We start from the raw sequence: 15,000 nt of genomic DNA, 5'->3' as shown, positions 1-15,000 counted from the left end.
TTAATATATACTGTTTTAATATATACAGTATTTTCTAGTATTTTATGCCCCTCCAAGGTTTAGTTTTGACTGCTTTTTCATTCTTTTTCAAATTGTCACTTAGAATGCTACTTCTTTTTATTATGGCCACAATATCGGCACCAATTATGGATTCAAGATTTTTCGTGACATTTAAATTCAGGGTGTGGTCCTTTATAATTACCTCCGCCAATGATGTTTGGAGGAGGTTATGTTTTCGCCCGATGTTTGTACGTTTGTCTGTCTGTGAACAACTTCCTGGCCACAATTTTACTCATAAAGTAGTGAAACTTTCAAGAATTAATTATTATGTCGAGACGTGGAAATGATTCAATTTTGAAAGTCCTAAGTCAAAGGTCAAGGTTGAGCAAGGGTCGACCGAATTAATCCTAGCTTCAAGCACTAAGCTGCCGTGGCGGAGCTTTTCGCCTGATGTTTTTCTGTTTGTTTGTGAACAACTTCCTGGCTACAATTTTACTCATAGAGTAGTGAAACTTTGATGAATTACTTATGTTGAGACGCGGAAGTGATTAAATTTTGAAAGTCCCAAGTCAAAAGTCAAAGGTCTAGCAAAAGTTCGACCGAATTAACCCTAACCTCGAGAAATAAGCTGCCATGGCGGAGGTCTGCGCTCTCACTTGATGGTGAAGTTAAATTGGATACATGTTAAATGTTAGGTGAAAGTCGGATCTATATCTGTTGGAATGCTTACGCTAAACCGAAATGGCACGAAGGGGCTTCAATGAGATTTCTAAAATGCCCCAGACGAGCCCCCAGAAATTTAACAGTGAGAAGGCTGGCTGGGAAGCGAAAGTGAAACCTTACGAAATAAGAAATGAGGCGGAAAGAATTCGAAAATGAGGTTTCTTGCACCTTGGTAATCCGGAGTAACCGATTTATAATTATGCGAAACCTTTTGTGGTTAGACAGCGAAAGTCGACTGACGAACAGGAGGAAGGTACTGGAAGGGTCATGAGGAACTTGTTGGAGAGAGAGAGAGAGAGAGAGAGAGAGAGAGAGAGAGAGAGAGACTGACTACGGGCTGCAAGTGTGCAAGAGCCCTTGCCTGTAAGGGCCAGGCAATCTGTAAAGAGAGAGATAGAGAGACTACGGGCTGTAAGTGTGCAAGAGCCTGTGCTTGCAAGGGCCATGCAACCTGTAAAGAGAGAGAGAGAGAGAGAGAGAGAGAGAGAGAGAGAGAGAATTGACTCTTACCTGTAGGTATCCGTCATAGTCCCAATTGGTTGCGGTATGGAGGGGTACATGGAGTTGAACCCGGACTGGAGCGGTAATCTTGAAGCTGCAGCCGCTGCACTGTTGGCCATTCCTACACCCACACCCACGCCCACTCCGACGCCCACCTGGTCCACCGAGCGGCGTTGATTTCTGAGTTTCTCTTCCCGGCGCCATTTGGCTCGTCGATTGCTGAACCAGACCTGCACCGACAGTAGGATGAAGAAATAACCCGTTGATGCAACGCTAGGCCGACCCCCAAACATGCATACATTCAGGCGCGCACAAACGCGCGCTAGGAAGCATACGCACATGTTTAGTCGTTAAATAGTTTATAAGTATTTTGTAAACTTGCAATGATGTCTATTGTCCTTATTAACTCAAGGGATTCATTACTATCTTATTTCTTTTTCTATACTGCACAATTTGTATTACTAGAATTCTAATGAAATCACCTAATAACAGAAATTGAATGAAAAGTAGATTAGATGTATTCTATAATGCAACAAACCATATCTACATTTCAGCGATGTTCTGAGATTACTTTGATAGCAAGTTCTATTATTTGAATATTATTTAAACTGGAAATAATCTGTGGCTTCCCCCTACCTGTATCCGTGCCTCTGGTAGGCCTATTTTCTCCGCCAGTCTTTCTCTTGCGAAGACATCGGGGTAGTGCGTCCTTTCAAACTCTTTGAAAAAAAGAAAAAGAATATATTAATATATTGATACAAAATATGATGACGTTACAATGTAGACTAAATAGATTTCCATCTTAACAATACCTAATATTAGTAAAAGAATTTTCGTAATAATCCTGAAAAGAAAGTAACTACTCGATTACTCACAATCAAAGGAAATTGATTATTAACGAGGGGTAAAAATATTCAAATAAGAAATATATTTCACAACCCAAATATTCAAAATTTAATTTGAGTCTGTTAACAGCTACGTAACAACCGTGGAGAACGCCGGCTTCTATATAGTGCTTCTATAATGTTGCAGACCTATTGAAACAGCTTAATATCTTATAGGATTGTTTCCTCTGTGTACTGCTCTTAAGAATTTTTTTTTTACGATGTCAAGACATTTACTATTAACTAGACGGGGCTCCAGGGGAAATGTGCCTAGCGGCATTTTAAGATTTATTTCGGAAGCAAGCCTTCTGAAAGCTATTTAACTTTTATAATGACATTTTTGCTTTTATGGTTTTAATTGGATATTATTTTATTCTTTATTTATAATAAACGATATCGGGGTCAGTGACCTTCGATGTCAGGATGCCAGAAAACCTCAAATTAATCAATCAACCAATCCCTGGGAAAAATAATACAAATTTCTCTCTCTCTCTCTCTCTCTCTCTCTCTCTCTCTCTCTCTCTCTTTAACATTTACCTTTCTCTAAAGCATCTATTTGTTCGTTGGTGAAGGATGTCCTGTTTCTCTGGAGTTTCCTCTTGAGCCGGAGTCTAAGTTGGGAGTCTTCGTCTGTGCTGCTGTTGTGTTCGCTGTTTCCGTCACTGGTTACTTCGTTGTTGTTGTCCGTTGGGGAGAACAGCCCTGTGGTGGGGGGAAGAGAAGAGTATTATAGATTGATTTTTATTCAGTGATTCATTTAAAGGTAACATACGTACTCATATGTACTCTATATAATTCCAGTCAACGTTGTGACTGGATTGCGTGGGGGTATGTCAAAGGTCAAACGCTGTATGAGGTCCATTGTCTGGATGGAATACCTATATGGGCATGCAGCTGAGGGGACGAGACCCCACTTTTCAATTGATAGAAATGTTATAGAGGGGCCTCATTTTTTAAAACTTTGATTTGAAACCAGTTCTGAAATAAGGTGACGAGATATTCTGCTCATCTCTGGTTTCATTTTCCTTAATACATTCGCTTATATAGTAGATAATTGTGAATGTAGTCAGCAGAATTATTATGAATCTATGTTTTAACACGGGTTTGATTGTGTGAATTTTTATGGCCAAGTTTTCGTTACACATGATTTTGTTTAGTCCATACTTTTCTTAGCCTCATTAGAATAAATGCAATTCATTTCTGTAAGTAACTGCAATCATGGTTGGATTTTAAATTAAAATTAACGAATTAAAACATCCGAATAGTGTTAGAGTTAATTTAATTTTATGTATTTAGAAAAGCGTTATAATTAAAAGATACTGATCTCTAAACAAACTTAACAGCAGACACTGCAGTTCCCTGAACTATTCGCCTACGCCCGCCCACAGAAACACGACTGTGAAACCTGCTGACCAAGAAATTCTTTCATTCTGTTGAAATTTTCCCTCTACAGTTCTACGTTGTTCTTTCTCTCCCTCCAGAGATTTCTCCTCCGAAACAATATGAAGTTGAACAAGAAGCAGAGGCATCTTTGACTATACTAAATTTTTTTTTAATGAGGTGCATTTGCACTGACCATCAGTGGTGCCCTTTTATCTGGGAAAAGTTTCCTACTTTCTGATCGGTTAGAATTATCTTGTCCAACCAATCAGCTAGCAGGAAACTTTTCAGAGCTAAAAGGGCACCCCTGCGAGTCAGTGCAAATGCGCCTCATTAAAAAAAAGAGTATAGTAAAAAATTCGTAAGCATACCCGTGCAAGCCGGAGCAAGTTTAAATGAGCGAAAGAGACTTCTATAATGCCTCGACCGCAAGTTGCTACAAAAGTCTCGTGAAGTATTACTGCTGTGTGGATGAAGGAGATGGAAAGGAGAAAAAAAAAAAAAAAAAGAAGAGTAGAGATGGAAGTGAAGGGAAAGTTTTTTTTTTATTAATGACAAAAAAATGGAATGTTTTTGGAGGAGGAAACCCGAGATCAGGTTGAGTCTTGGACGAAGATGAAGAAGCTGACTAAGAATATGACAAAGTTGTATAAAGTGTAAGCGGAGATATAAGTCGAGATATAACCCACTTTCCTCAACTTTCATCCTCTCTATAAGCACCTCCCCCCTTCCTCCCCCTCTCCCCGCCCCCTCCTGCTCCCGCTCCTTCCGAAAATAGGCGAAAGAAAGAGGCCAAAACGACTGAAGTTGGTTGCTGCAGAAGAGCAAATCTCGGGGAAGCTTCAATGGGTTTTTGTTGTTACTGGGAAACTCTCGGGAATTTGTGTGAATTGAGTAAATGACGATACGAACCGAAACTATTTTTTTTTTTTATTCATTTATTTCTTTTCCTTTTTATCTTCGTCTTGAAAATACTTTCGTATTTAGCAAAAAAAAGTGTATTATTAGGTTTCTTTAAGGACTCTTTATAGATCATTATTGTTTTTACCTAAGGACTCATTATACTGCATTATTGGTTTTGCCTAAGGACTCGTTATGTAGCATTATAGGTTTTGCCTAAGGACTCGCTATAGTGCATTATTGGTTTTGCCTAAGGACTCGGTATAGTACATTATTAATTTTGCGTAAGGACTATAGCGCATTATTAGTCTTGTTTAAAGACTCTTGAATAGTGCATTATTAGTTTTGCCTAAGGACTCGCTATATTGCATTATAGGTTTTGCCTAAGGACTCGTTATATTGCATTATAGGTTTTGCCTAAGGACTCGCTATAGCGCATTATTGGTTTTGCGTAAGGACTCGGTATAGTACATTATTAATTTTGCCTAAGGACTATAGCGCATTATTAGTCTTACCTAAAGACTCTTGAATAGTGCATTATATATTAGTTTTGCCTAAGGACTATAACACATTATTAGTTTTTCCTAAGGACTCGTTATAGTGCATTATTAGTTTTCCTTAAGCATTAGTTATGTTTACTTGGTGGTCACCATTTATAGGCAATGATACATAAATTATTTTTGTTTTATTTTTGGAAAGAATTATGTGATTTCATTTGCATATGCTTGACGTAATCAGGCTTTGATCTTCGCATAATGGTTTTGTTTTATTGACATATAATTCATTGGTCATACTACAGTATATATTGTAAGGATAATGTGCCACGCATACTTGCTCTGCATAGTTATATGACAGTAAGTAGTTCTTGAGAATGTTTTTGTACACACACATTTATATATATATATATATATATGTATATATATTTATATATATGTATATATATATATATATATATATAAATGTGCTCACATTTATATATATAAGAATATATATATATATATATATATATACAGAGAGAGAGAGAGAGAGAGAGAGAGAGAGAGAGAGAGAGAGAATGTGCGTGAGTAAATTGTATAAAATTCTTGCAACGCAAATAGTGTGTAAAAACTCATTAAGAAACTAAATCACAACGAATGAGCCATTCTGATACATAGTAATCAAATTACGAAATACGGGAGAGACAGAAAGGTTTACACCCCGGGGAGGCGTGGAAGGTGGGGGGGGGGGTATAGAAGGATCTGGAATTCTCCCGTTGAAGAGGCGAGCGCTATTAACTTTTAATATGTGGTTGTTACAGTTCTATCAGCGTGGAGTGCCCTTGTGTTATTAGAGTCGAGGGCCCTTGGACTTCCCCGTGCCCCCTTGTGGGGTTTCATGTCCTCCCGAGGGGATGGTGGGAGCGTTAGAGGGCCTCGCGTAACTGCGTAACTGTTAACTCCGGTTTGGGTGGCTAAACGGTTTTTAAACGGAAGGAGGGGCAGTAGTAGGGCAGTATTTTTATTTATTATTTTCGTACTTGAGGTTTTTCTTTACCGTCAGCCTGTTACGTATTTTCCCCGTTGTTCAGTAATTTTGTTTGATTTATTATTATTATTATTATTATTATTATTATTATTATTATTATTATTATTATTATTATTATTATTATTATTATTAATAGCAATGTCTTATTTTTTTATTTGTCTATACATATTAATCCCTACATTAGTTACTGCCGTTGTTGTTATTATTATACAGATGTTCTCTGGATAATGTTGTTAGTAGTATGTTTAAGCCCCTGCTATTATTATTATTATTATTATTATTATTATTATTATTATTATTATTAATAGCAATGTCTTATTTTTTTATTTGTCTATACATATTAATCCCTACATTAGTTACTGCCGTTGTTGTTATTATTATACCGATGTTCTCTGGATAATGTTGTTAGTAGTATGTTTAAGCCTCTGCTATTATTATTATTATTATTATTATTATTATTATTATTATTATTATTATTATTATTATTATTAATAGCAATATCTTTTATATTTTTATTTATACATATTGACCGTTATAATAGTTTGTGTCGTTGTTGCTATTATTAGATCAATCTGATTTGTGATAATGTGGTTGGTAAACTTTTCAATTACTTCTCAGTTAATCATATTGTACTTCCTGCTGGAACATATTTGTTGAATTGGTATCCTATAATAGCAATGCAGTTTAGCTTATTCTGCCCTCTAAAAGCCTCTTCGTATCTTACTTTGAACTTAAATGATCGGTGATATAGTTCAGTTGGTGATCTTCGAGTCATGCAAGATGTCAGGATGCCAGAAAACCTCAAATCAATCAATCAATCGAGTCATGCCAACATTTTTAAGATAATGGGATGAAACTGCTATAAATATGGCATAATGCAAATGGGAGAAACATCAACTTCATTAAACTAAGATGACATTTTCTTTTTGCGTATAGAGTTGTCGTGACTTTGTTGAATTCAAGACAATAGTTGAATAAATCAATCTGTGGTTGTGAAACGGTGTCGTTATCTTATGAGATAAACAATGAATGAATGAATGATTTGAAATCCTCTGGCAACCTGACATCGAAGGTCATTGACGCCGAAATACTATAAGACGTATGATTTAGCATTTCTTTTGGTGTACCGCCCAGTGCCAACGTATACCTTAAATTACTACCATCTTGATTCCTGTTTATGTTTTTCAGAGCACTGATTTACTAAATGGTTATGTCGCTCATGAATGGCAGAGGCAAGGGATAGTGACCTAGAGACATGACAATGCCCTACAGATTAACCATAGATACATATGATTAGCGCCCAAGCTAGGATCAAGGAAGACAATGGCTGCTGATAATTCACCATGTCGACCTATAGGCTCCCCCAAACTCCCATCTTTATATCGCAAGGACGGTAATGTTGCAGACACTACTAGAAACTATCGACCTTGAGCGGGATTCGAACCCCAGTTCGGCAGATCACCATGCAGAGATGTTCGCAATAAGCTACCATAACTCCAAATGTATCTACTCGTAAGTGTATTTGGGATATCTTGATTGTCTTCTAGCAAGTGATTTCAAAAGAAAACTGGTTACACGTTAAATGCCTATCACACACCCCAGCATGAAGAGCGATAATAAGAGAAAAATTTCGAGCCTTGTTGCCTCTTGCAGCAAACCTTGGTGACCTGGTGCTAACGATGAGGAACCATGGTAAGGCCCGAAAGCCAGCAAACTAAGACAGACCGGCCTCATTGCCGGCAAGGTGCATTAACCAAAATAGACCGAGCTGCTTTCCTAGAAAGACGAAGGTCATATCCTCTTTAAAATCCGAAACAACCTCCCATTGTTGTGCTAATCCCCTGCTTAGATCCTCCTCCTCCTCCTCCTCCTCCTCCTCCTCCTCGTATCTGTGTTCGAGAGTGTGTTACGTGCCTGGTCAGTTGAATAAATCCAGCTGATATATGTCACCTGGATCAGTCGATTGCTGTTTTGTCATGTGGAGGCGGAGACAACAATGACTGCTGCTGCTGCTGCATACTCTATTTTCATTCTGATCTAAGGGTGGTTCTTTGTTTATGCTTCTCGTAGTATTTCATGATGATTTATGACCGGGGAATCTGTATGCATATGCAAATGAGTATATTCATATTTATATTAGTAGAGGAGGATATTTTTATTTTTTAGTTTTAAATGAAACTTAGTATTTCTTTATTTCCTTGAGGAATTAATAATTTTTTTTTCCATGCTGTAATCTTTATATAGTTAGTGTCTATATATGTTTTTAGTGTTATTGTTAATATTTCTTGGTTTCAATTCTGTGGTATACCAGTGCTGTTAGAGAAAATATCGTCAGCAAAAATCATATTATTTATTCAGCGATATAGATTAAATGGTGCATAGATTCATGTGTCTGCAATTGTTAAATCCTTTTCAAAATGTGGATTCGAATTTTCCAGTAATTTTAGAAAATGGATTTTCATATCTAGAGGGAGATTATACATCCGCTGAACATTGAACATATATGTTATTTATTTTCTAAAAGAGGAATATGGAAAAAGCACTTATTGACTTTCCTATTTAGTTATCATTCTCGTTTTTTATCACCTCAAAGTTCCTTTCATTTTTCAAGAATCTCTCCTGTAAAGTACACAGTTCCTAGAAATGTCTAATGCAAAATTAAGTAACGTTCTTTTTTTTCATGTATGAACTATCATAAATTCTCTCTCTCTCTCTCTCTCTCTCTCTCTCTCTGTTATGTCATAAAGGGAATTTCTGCCTTAAGTGAAACGTTTATATATGTTGTTCTTTGAAGCGAGGATAGAAATGTTGCACGGTTATTTAAAAAACGCTCCTTCTCATTATATTTTTCGCATTTTGTCTGCTTATTTTTTGTGGGCCAGTAATTTCACCTTCCCTTAACCTGTTGGCACATGCTACTTGAAAAGTGAAGAAGGGAGGAAGTTAACATGGCTTATTTTTTAATCTGTATTGGGGAATCTACTCTTTTTATTTTAATTTTAACCAGTTTCATAAAACTTTCACCTCGGAAATCGTCAGGTCAGCTATGCTTACGACATTGCTTTGAAGAGGGAGTAGGAGTTGCATTGCTTTGTAGAGGGAGTAGGGGTGTATTGCTTTGATGAGGGAGTAGGAGTTGCATCGCTTTGAAGAGGGAGTAGGAATTGCATTGCTTTGAAGAGGGAGTAGGGGTTGCATTGCTTTGAAGAGGGAGTAGGGGTTGCATTGCTTTGAAGAGGGAGTAGGGGTTGCATTGCTTTGAAGAGGGAGTAGGGGTTGCATTGCTTTGAAGAGGGAGTAGGGGTGTATTGCTTTGATGAGGGAGTAGGAGTTGCATCGCTTTGAAGAGGGAGTAGGAGTTGTATTGCGTTGAAGAATAGAGTAGGGGTTGCATTGCTTTGAAGAGGGAATAGGAGTGCATTGCTTTGAAGAGGGAGTAGGAGTTGCATTGCTTTGAAGAGAGAGTAGGAGTTGCATTGCTTTGATTTGTTATCTTTCCACATGCTTTGAAGAGGGAGTAGGAGTTGCATTGCTTTGAAGAGAATGGGGTGGGGTGTTCTTCGTTTATAGCCATATCTACAACAATTAACAACATGATCATTAGTTGGTGAAATTATTAATATAAAGTGCATAGGTAAATGTCTTATTTTTCTCTTTGCCTTGAAGGCTATGTTGAAATAAGTTATGCAATGAAATCATCTTTTGACCAGATATTTTTTATCTTCATATTCTTATTTACAACTTTCAAGAAGATAGAAAATCACGACGAAATTTCAAATACTATAATCTCCCCTTCTTCGCTATCCGGAGCAGATCGATAATAAGGAAAAATGTAATACGTAGATTGATTGACAGAAACTTAAAGCCTGTTATTTTATCAATTTTAATTTGGCACTGTTGTTTGTTCTAAAGTAAAATTAGCTTCCCAAAACGCCGTCTTTTCCTAGCCTTTCTTCCTGCTCCTCCTTTATCCTCCCAAGGACAAAATTTCATATTTTTCAACATAAAATCCAACAACTTTTCCCCCTTAAATGCGACCGATTATCCTTGGGCCTCTTCCTCATCATCCTCCCTCGCTTCTTGTATCCTTGTTCTTCATCTACATTCTCTCTCTCTCTCTCTCTCTCTCTCTCTCTCTCTCTCTCTCTCTGCCAGCAACCGTCATCCAAAGAAGCATAAGCGTTGTAAAGGAAGACAATGAGGTCGTTTACATGCCAGATCTCTGGCTCTTGACTCTGAACACAGGCACAAACCACTCTCCCCTTTCCTGAGATGATGTTACGAGAGAGAGAGAGAGAGAGAGAGAGAGAGAGAGAGAGAGAGAGATTCCTTCACTACGTTTAGGTTCTGATGTTAATGAATCATCTTACAGGGTTTGCTCTACGATTTTAAACTTCTGGATAGTTATAGTTGGTCGGCCTGGAGTGGCATATAGATCTGTCAAGATTTTCTAAATCGTAACATTGCTTTTATTCTTTCGTGGCATTTGTTTATTTAATTAACCTAACAGAAACTTTAATAAATAGATATGTGTATTTTGCATGCTGATACATAGCTTGTGTTTTTATACATATAGAAAGAAAAAAATTGTCCACCCGCAATGTAATCAGCCTTATTTCCATTTTGTTTGTAATTTCAGCGGCTTGTGAAATTCAATGATTTTGTTGATGATTATTTTGTGGATTATTATGCAGTAAGGATTACGGTGATTAATACTAACTACAAAAATAATCATTATAATGGTAGTGACATTAATAATAGTAGTGCCGGTGCTTAAAATGCTTTAATAGTGGTAATGGGGATAGTGATGATTAAGGCTTTACAATATTGATAACGCCCACCTCCCATATTTACCCCTTTGAATTGCAAAGAAATGAATAAGAAAACGCACAAATAGGAAGGGGAAAAAAGGTTGTTATCTCTCTCTCTCTCTCTCTCTCTCTCTCTCTCTCTCTCTCTCTCTCAGGATCCACTCGTCACAGCTCCTCCCTCGTCCATATTTCCTGTTCCTATTCTGTATTCTAGGGTCATTCGCCGCCACTCGTCACAGAAGCAAACGGTCGACATTAAAATGCAATTCAAGGGACCATGAATACAAAGTGGCAGATAAACTCGTCTTTTAGAGTAAGAGAGAGAAAGGGGCGTAGGGGGTGGGGGGGGGGGGGGGCTGAGGGTTGGATGGAGAGTGTCAGAGTAGATCATCGCATAACTTTAGAATGCGCCGGAGCAGCTGGAATTAGCTACTTATGATGCACTGATATCTCGACGGGTCTCCCTTCTTAAGGAAAGAGCAGAATGTTTCGCTAGGTAAGTTTGTATGGCTGCCCTTCTTTTGCCGAGGAAGTCACGGTAGTGTGTTTGTGAATGATGGCGTCATTTGCTACGGCATAAAACCTTTTGTTGATATTCGTGCAGCCACAAAGTCATTTGATTTGAGATGTTTTATCAGCTATTCGGTTATTTTATATAAGGTATTAATTGTTTATATATCCTTAATCATTTTTGCAAACTAATCACATTTCTTTCTTTATAGAAACATTTTATAATGCGGTGAACTATTTTGTAATTCATGAGTGAATTTTATTTTTCGTCTTGATATTTGAGAATTCTGTGAATAGGTTTAACATCTATCATTTTCTTATTCATATTATTTTATTTGCTTATCCTTATCTTAAAGGATTTTCGAATATTTGTTTATCAAAATAAAAAGTGCTCTAATTGAATTAACTGATAGTTTCCCAACTATTAAAAACATGAAAGAAATCCGTTACGCTATGAGTGTGCGCGTAATCCTCATACGCTTTTAAAGCTTGAAGCTTTCCTGATACGCTTGAGTCCTTAGTGTTAAACCGTTTAGCGAATCGTTTAAGTAATCATATCTTTTATAAACATTTATTTCTTTTATAATTACATTTGTTCGAGCATTTTATTTTATAAACATGTCTCCAAACAATTTCGGTTTTCTTCAAGAGGGTGGAGAGGAAGAGCAGATGGTGAAATAGATAGGATGATTGATAATTAAACTGATAGCCATCTTTGAGAGAGAGAGAGAGAGAGAGAGAGAGAGAGAGAGAGAGAGAGAGAGAGAGAGAGAGAGAGAGAGAGCGCCAGGACGTTGTCAAGCCCCTTGATAGCAGGCTATAAAGAAATGAGGAAGTTTTTTTCGGGGGTCCTTTTTCAAAACACCCCACTTACGTGTTACGTTAAGTTGTTGAGAGAGAGAGAGAGAGAGAGAGAGAGAGAGAGAGAGAGAGTTCATATTTAATTTTTCAGGTCATTATGAAAGCTTTTTGAATTTTTGTCTGCTGTTTTTTTATTCGGAAAACAATTTTTGCAAGCCTACAGTACACAGCCACACACACACACACACACACACATATATATATATATATATATATACACATATATATGCGATTGTGTACAGAACTTGTACTGTGTATTAAATATGGAGAAAGAGAAACAAGCCAACGGGTAACAATCATGAATAAAAGAAGAACTAGAACCTCTCTAAGAGTTCAAAAAAGATGTTTCACCAACGTTGGCACTTGCCCCTCACCCCCCTGCCCTTTTTCGTAAGTTCTTGTTTGTTCTATTGAGAAACTGCTCCATAATCGGGGTCATCATCGCCTGTTAATAGCTTACGAGCCATCGGAGCACTTTTAAGCATTGAAGGGGGACGAAGATTGAAATCTACAACACTCGCGGGAGCAGATTTGTCGCGCTGTCTGGCACACTCCCTCTTGCCATTGTGTCCGCTTAGTGTGTGTTTATGTATGTGCAAAGGAGGGGGGGGGGGGGGGTGTTAGGGGGAGCGGAGACCACTTCGCACGTCGAGTGTTTTCTCCCAAGTTATAAGAGCCGATTATGACTGTTATTGTTATGGACACAACGGCTTTATATCGCCCTATGCCATCTCGGCGCATTCTCTTCTTGGTTTCGCGATAATGTCTTTGATTTGTTTGATTTGTTATCTTTCCACGTGCTGATTGTTGAGGGAAACTGTGCGAGTTTATGGCTTCCTATCGCCGATCTCTTTCATTGTGTTCAGATTTACATCGGTATCTCTGAAGTGCACAGATGTTATTGAGAGGGCTTTTGACGATTATTAAAAGGTTCTCCTTACTTGATGACCTGAGCGTGCACTCTGCCGTTATCGTGATAAGAACTACACAAAGCGCGTGCACACACACACACACACACACACACACACATATATATATATATATATATATGTGTGTGTGTGTGTGTGTGTGCGCGTGCGCGCGTCTGCACGTCACAGCTATCTAAATTTAGAAAATTATTTATATTTACATTCAGAGGTATTCTACGTTTAATAAGATTCATCGCTTACACACACACACACACACACACACTTGGGGGGGGGCACGCACGCAGACACACACACACACACACATATATATATATATATATATTCACATATATGTATATATATATATGTATATATATATATGTATATATATATATATATATATGTATATATATATATATGTATATATATATATGTGTATATATATATGTATATATATATATATATATATATGTATATATATATACTAATAGATAGATATTTACGGGGGTAATGTTATGTGGTCTATTTATCTGTGGATTTCACCAACGATTTTAGTTATTCTTTTCTGTCTTTCTCTCTATATCGTGGTTTATGCAAAATAAAGAATAATAGGTAAAGGAAGATTTTCATGGTTTGATAATATCCTTATCAATATTATTTTATAGTAGTTTTACTGTTCCTTTGAGTAATCTTTTTATAATCTCATTAATATTTTGCTTTGTGATTTGTACTTAAATGAGATATGTAATTAGAGCAAGATAAAGGTTAAGAATTTAAGTTACAAAATTATAAATTTTTAGTAAGATAAAGAACTTGGGCAATCGGGTTGAAAATAAAGTAAAGTAATCCAACTGGTTCTACTACTGTCAATAATGGTCTGGATTAAGTCCCCTGTAAGAGGGACATGAACACATTTATGTTTTAAATATAAGAGGCTAGAAATTGTGAACATAATTTGTCCTTATTTTTATTAATTGATAAATACACGATGAACAAAGAAAAGCCCGAATATGTCAAATGTCATGTTTAATTATTGTCACCTTTTCGTTCACCTCTGATTTCTGCAAATGTTCTCTCATGTTTTCCGATGTTTCATGTATGAAAGTAGCGAGTTTTTCTTCTATTGAAATTGAATTCATTGTTTCTATTTTCGCTTTAATGGCCGCTTGCAGAACAAACCTCGAATAAGTATGCATCCACATACTTTCGTATCTGTGTACGAAGGTTTGTATAACCGGACTATCTACCTAATCGATTTATCATTATGTACTAGCTTTTCTTTTCAAAGTGAGGTTTTGTTTGAAGTCAGTAATTAGATTATTTTTACTCTAGTTTTTTTTCCTTTTAAGAAAGTTATTTGTTTTTGTTTTTTGTTTAGAGACTTCATGTTCCTGTATATTTTTTTCTGTTTCTTACTTTCTTTTAGATCTGAATAATTATACATGAAGTACGTGTGAATAATGATTATTAGATATATGAATACCATGGATAGAGAGAGTGCATATTTTGTCACAGTTTTTAGATATCTGAAAATAATGTTTGCACATTGAAAATGTTTTCTGGTCTCATTTTCTGGATTTTCTTTTCATGAAAATAACACCCGGGTTATTCAACTAATTACTCGGATAGATTTTTTTTTCTTTTTTAATGCTATGTCCTTTTTCGTTCCCTCTTCTAATAAAAGTTCAGAAAGAAGGAGAGGGCGATTCATTACGACATAATTGTGTTACGAAACACTTGATGAAAACAAGTGAGCCACCCCCCCCACTCCCTCTTCGTCCCCCCCCCCCTTCTATTTCCAATTTGTAAACTCTCTTCTCCCTCCCCTCTCCCCACCCCCTTCCTAATACAGGTTCAAGATGAAGGTAATGAAATTAAGTTTTATCTGGCTTGTCTGGTAAAGCTTTTGTTATTAGTCCTTTGTTCCTTTTTACCTTCTTAGGGAGTTTGACTCTTCTAGGTTAAGTGTTTGTTCCTTTTACTTTATGGTATTTTTGG

At 36.8% G+C, this 15,000-nt stretch overlaps 2 protein-coding genes across 2 annotated transcripts in view; one reads left to right on the top strand and one right to left on the bottom strand.

Annotated features, from left to right (window-relative positions):
• Positions 1-15,000, top strand: part of EMC6 (ER membrane protein complex subunit 6) — a 637,720-nt gene that overhangs the window by 57,753 nt on the left and 564,967 nt on the right. The gene's annotated exons all lie outside the window — the stretch shown is intronic.
• The window catches only part of LOC137638729 (paired box protein Pax-6-like), a gene marked incomplete at its 5' end in the record, with an annotated part of 71,743 nt that overhangs the window by 30,843 nt on the left and 25,900 nt on the right, over positions 1-15,000 (bottom strand). Inside the window, 3 exon segments of the mRNA XM_068371056.1 lie at positions 1,234-1,454; positions 1,861-1,943; positions 2,646-2,810. Coding sequence (XP_068227157.1) covers positions 1,234-1,454; positions 1,861-1,943; positions 2,646-2,810 — 469 coding nt within the window.

The sequence above is a fragment of the Palaemon carinicauda genome, chromosome 3, assembly GCF_036898095.1.
Source record: "Palaemon carinicauda isolate YSFRI2023 chromosome 3, ASM3689809v2, whole genome shotgun sequence".
In the NCBI taxonomy this organism is placed as follows: Eukaryota; Metazoa; Arthropoda; class Malacostraca; order Decapoda; family Palaemonidae; genus Palaemon; species Palaemon carinicauda.
The sequence above is the reverse complement of the archived record's forward strand: the minus strand, read 5'-3'. Positions and strand labels throughout refer to the sequence as shown.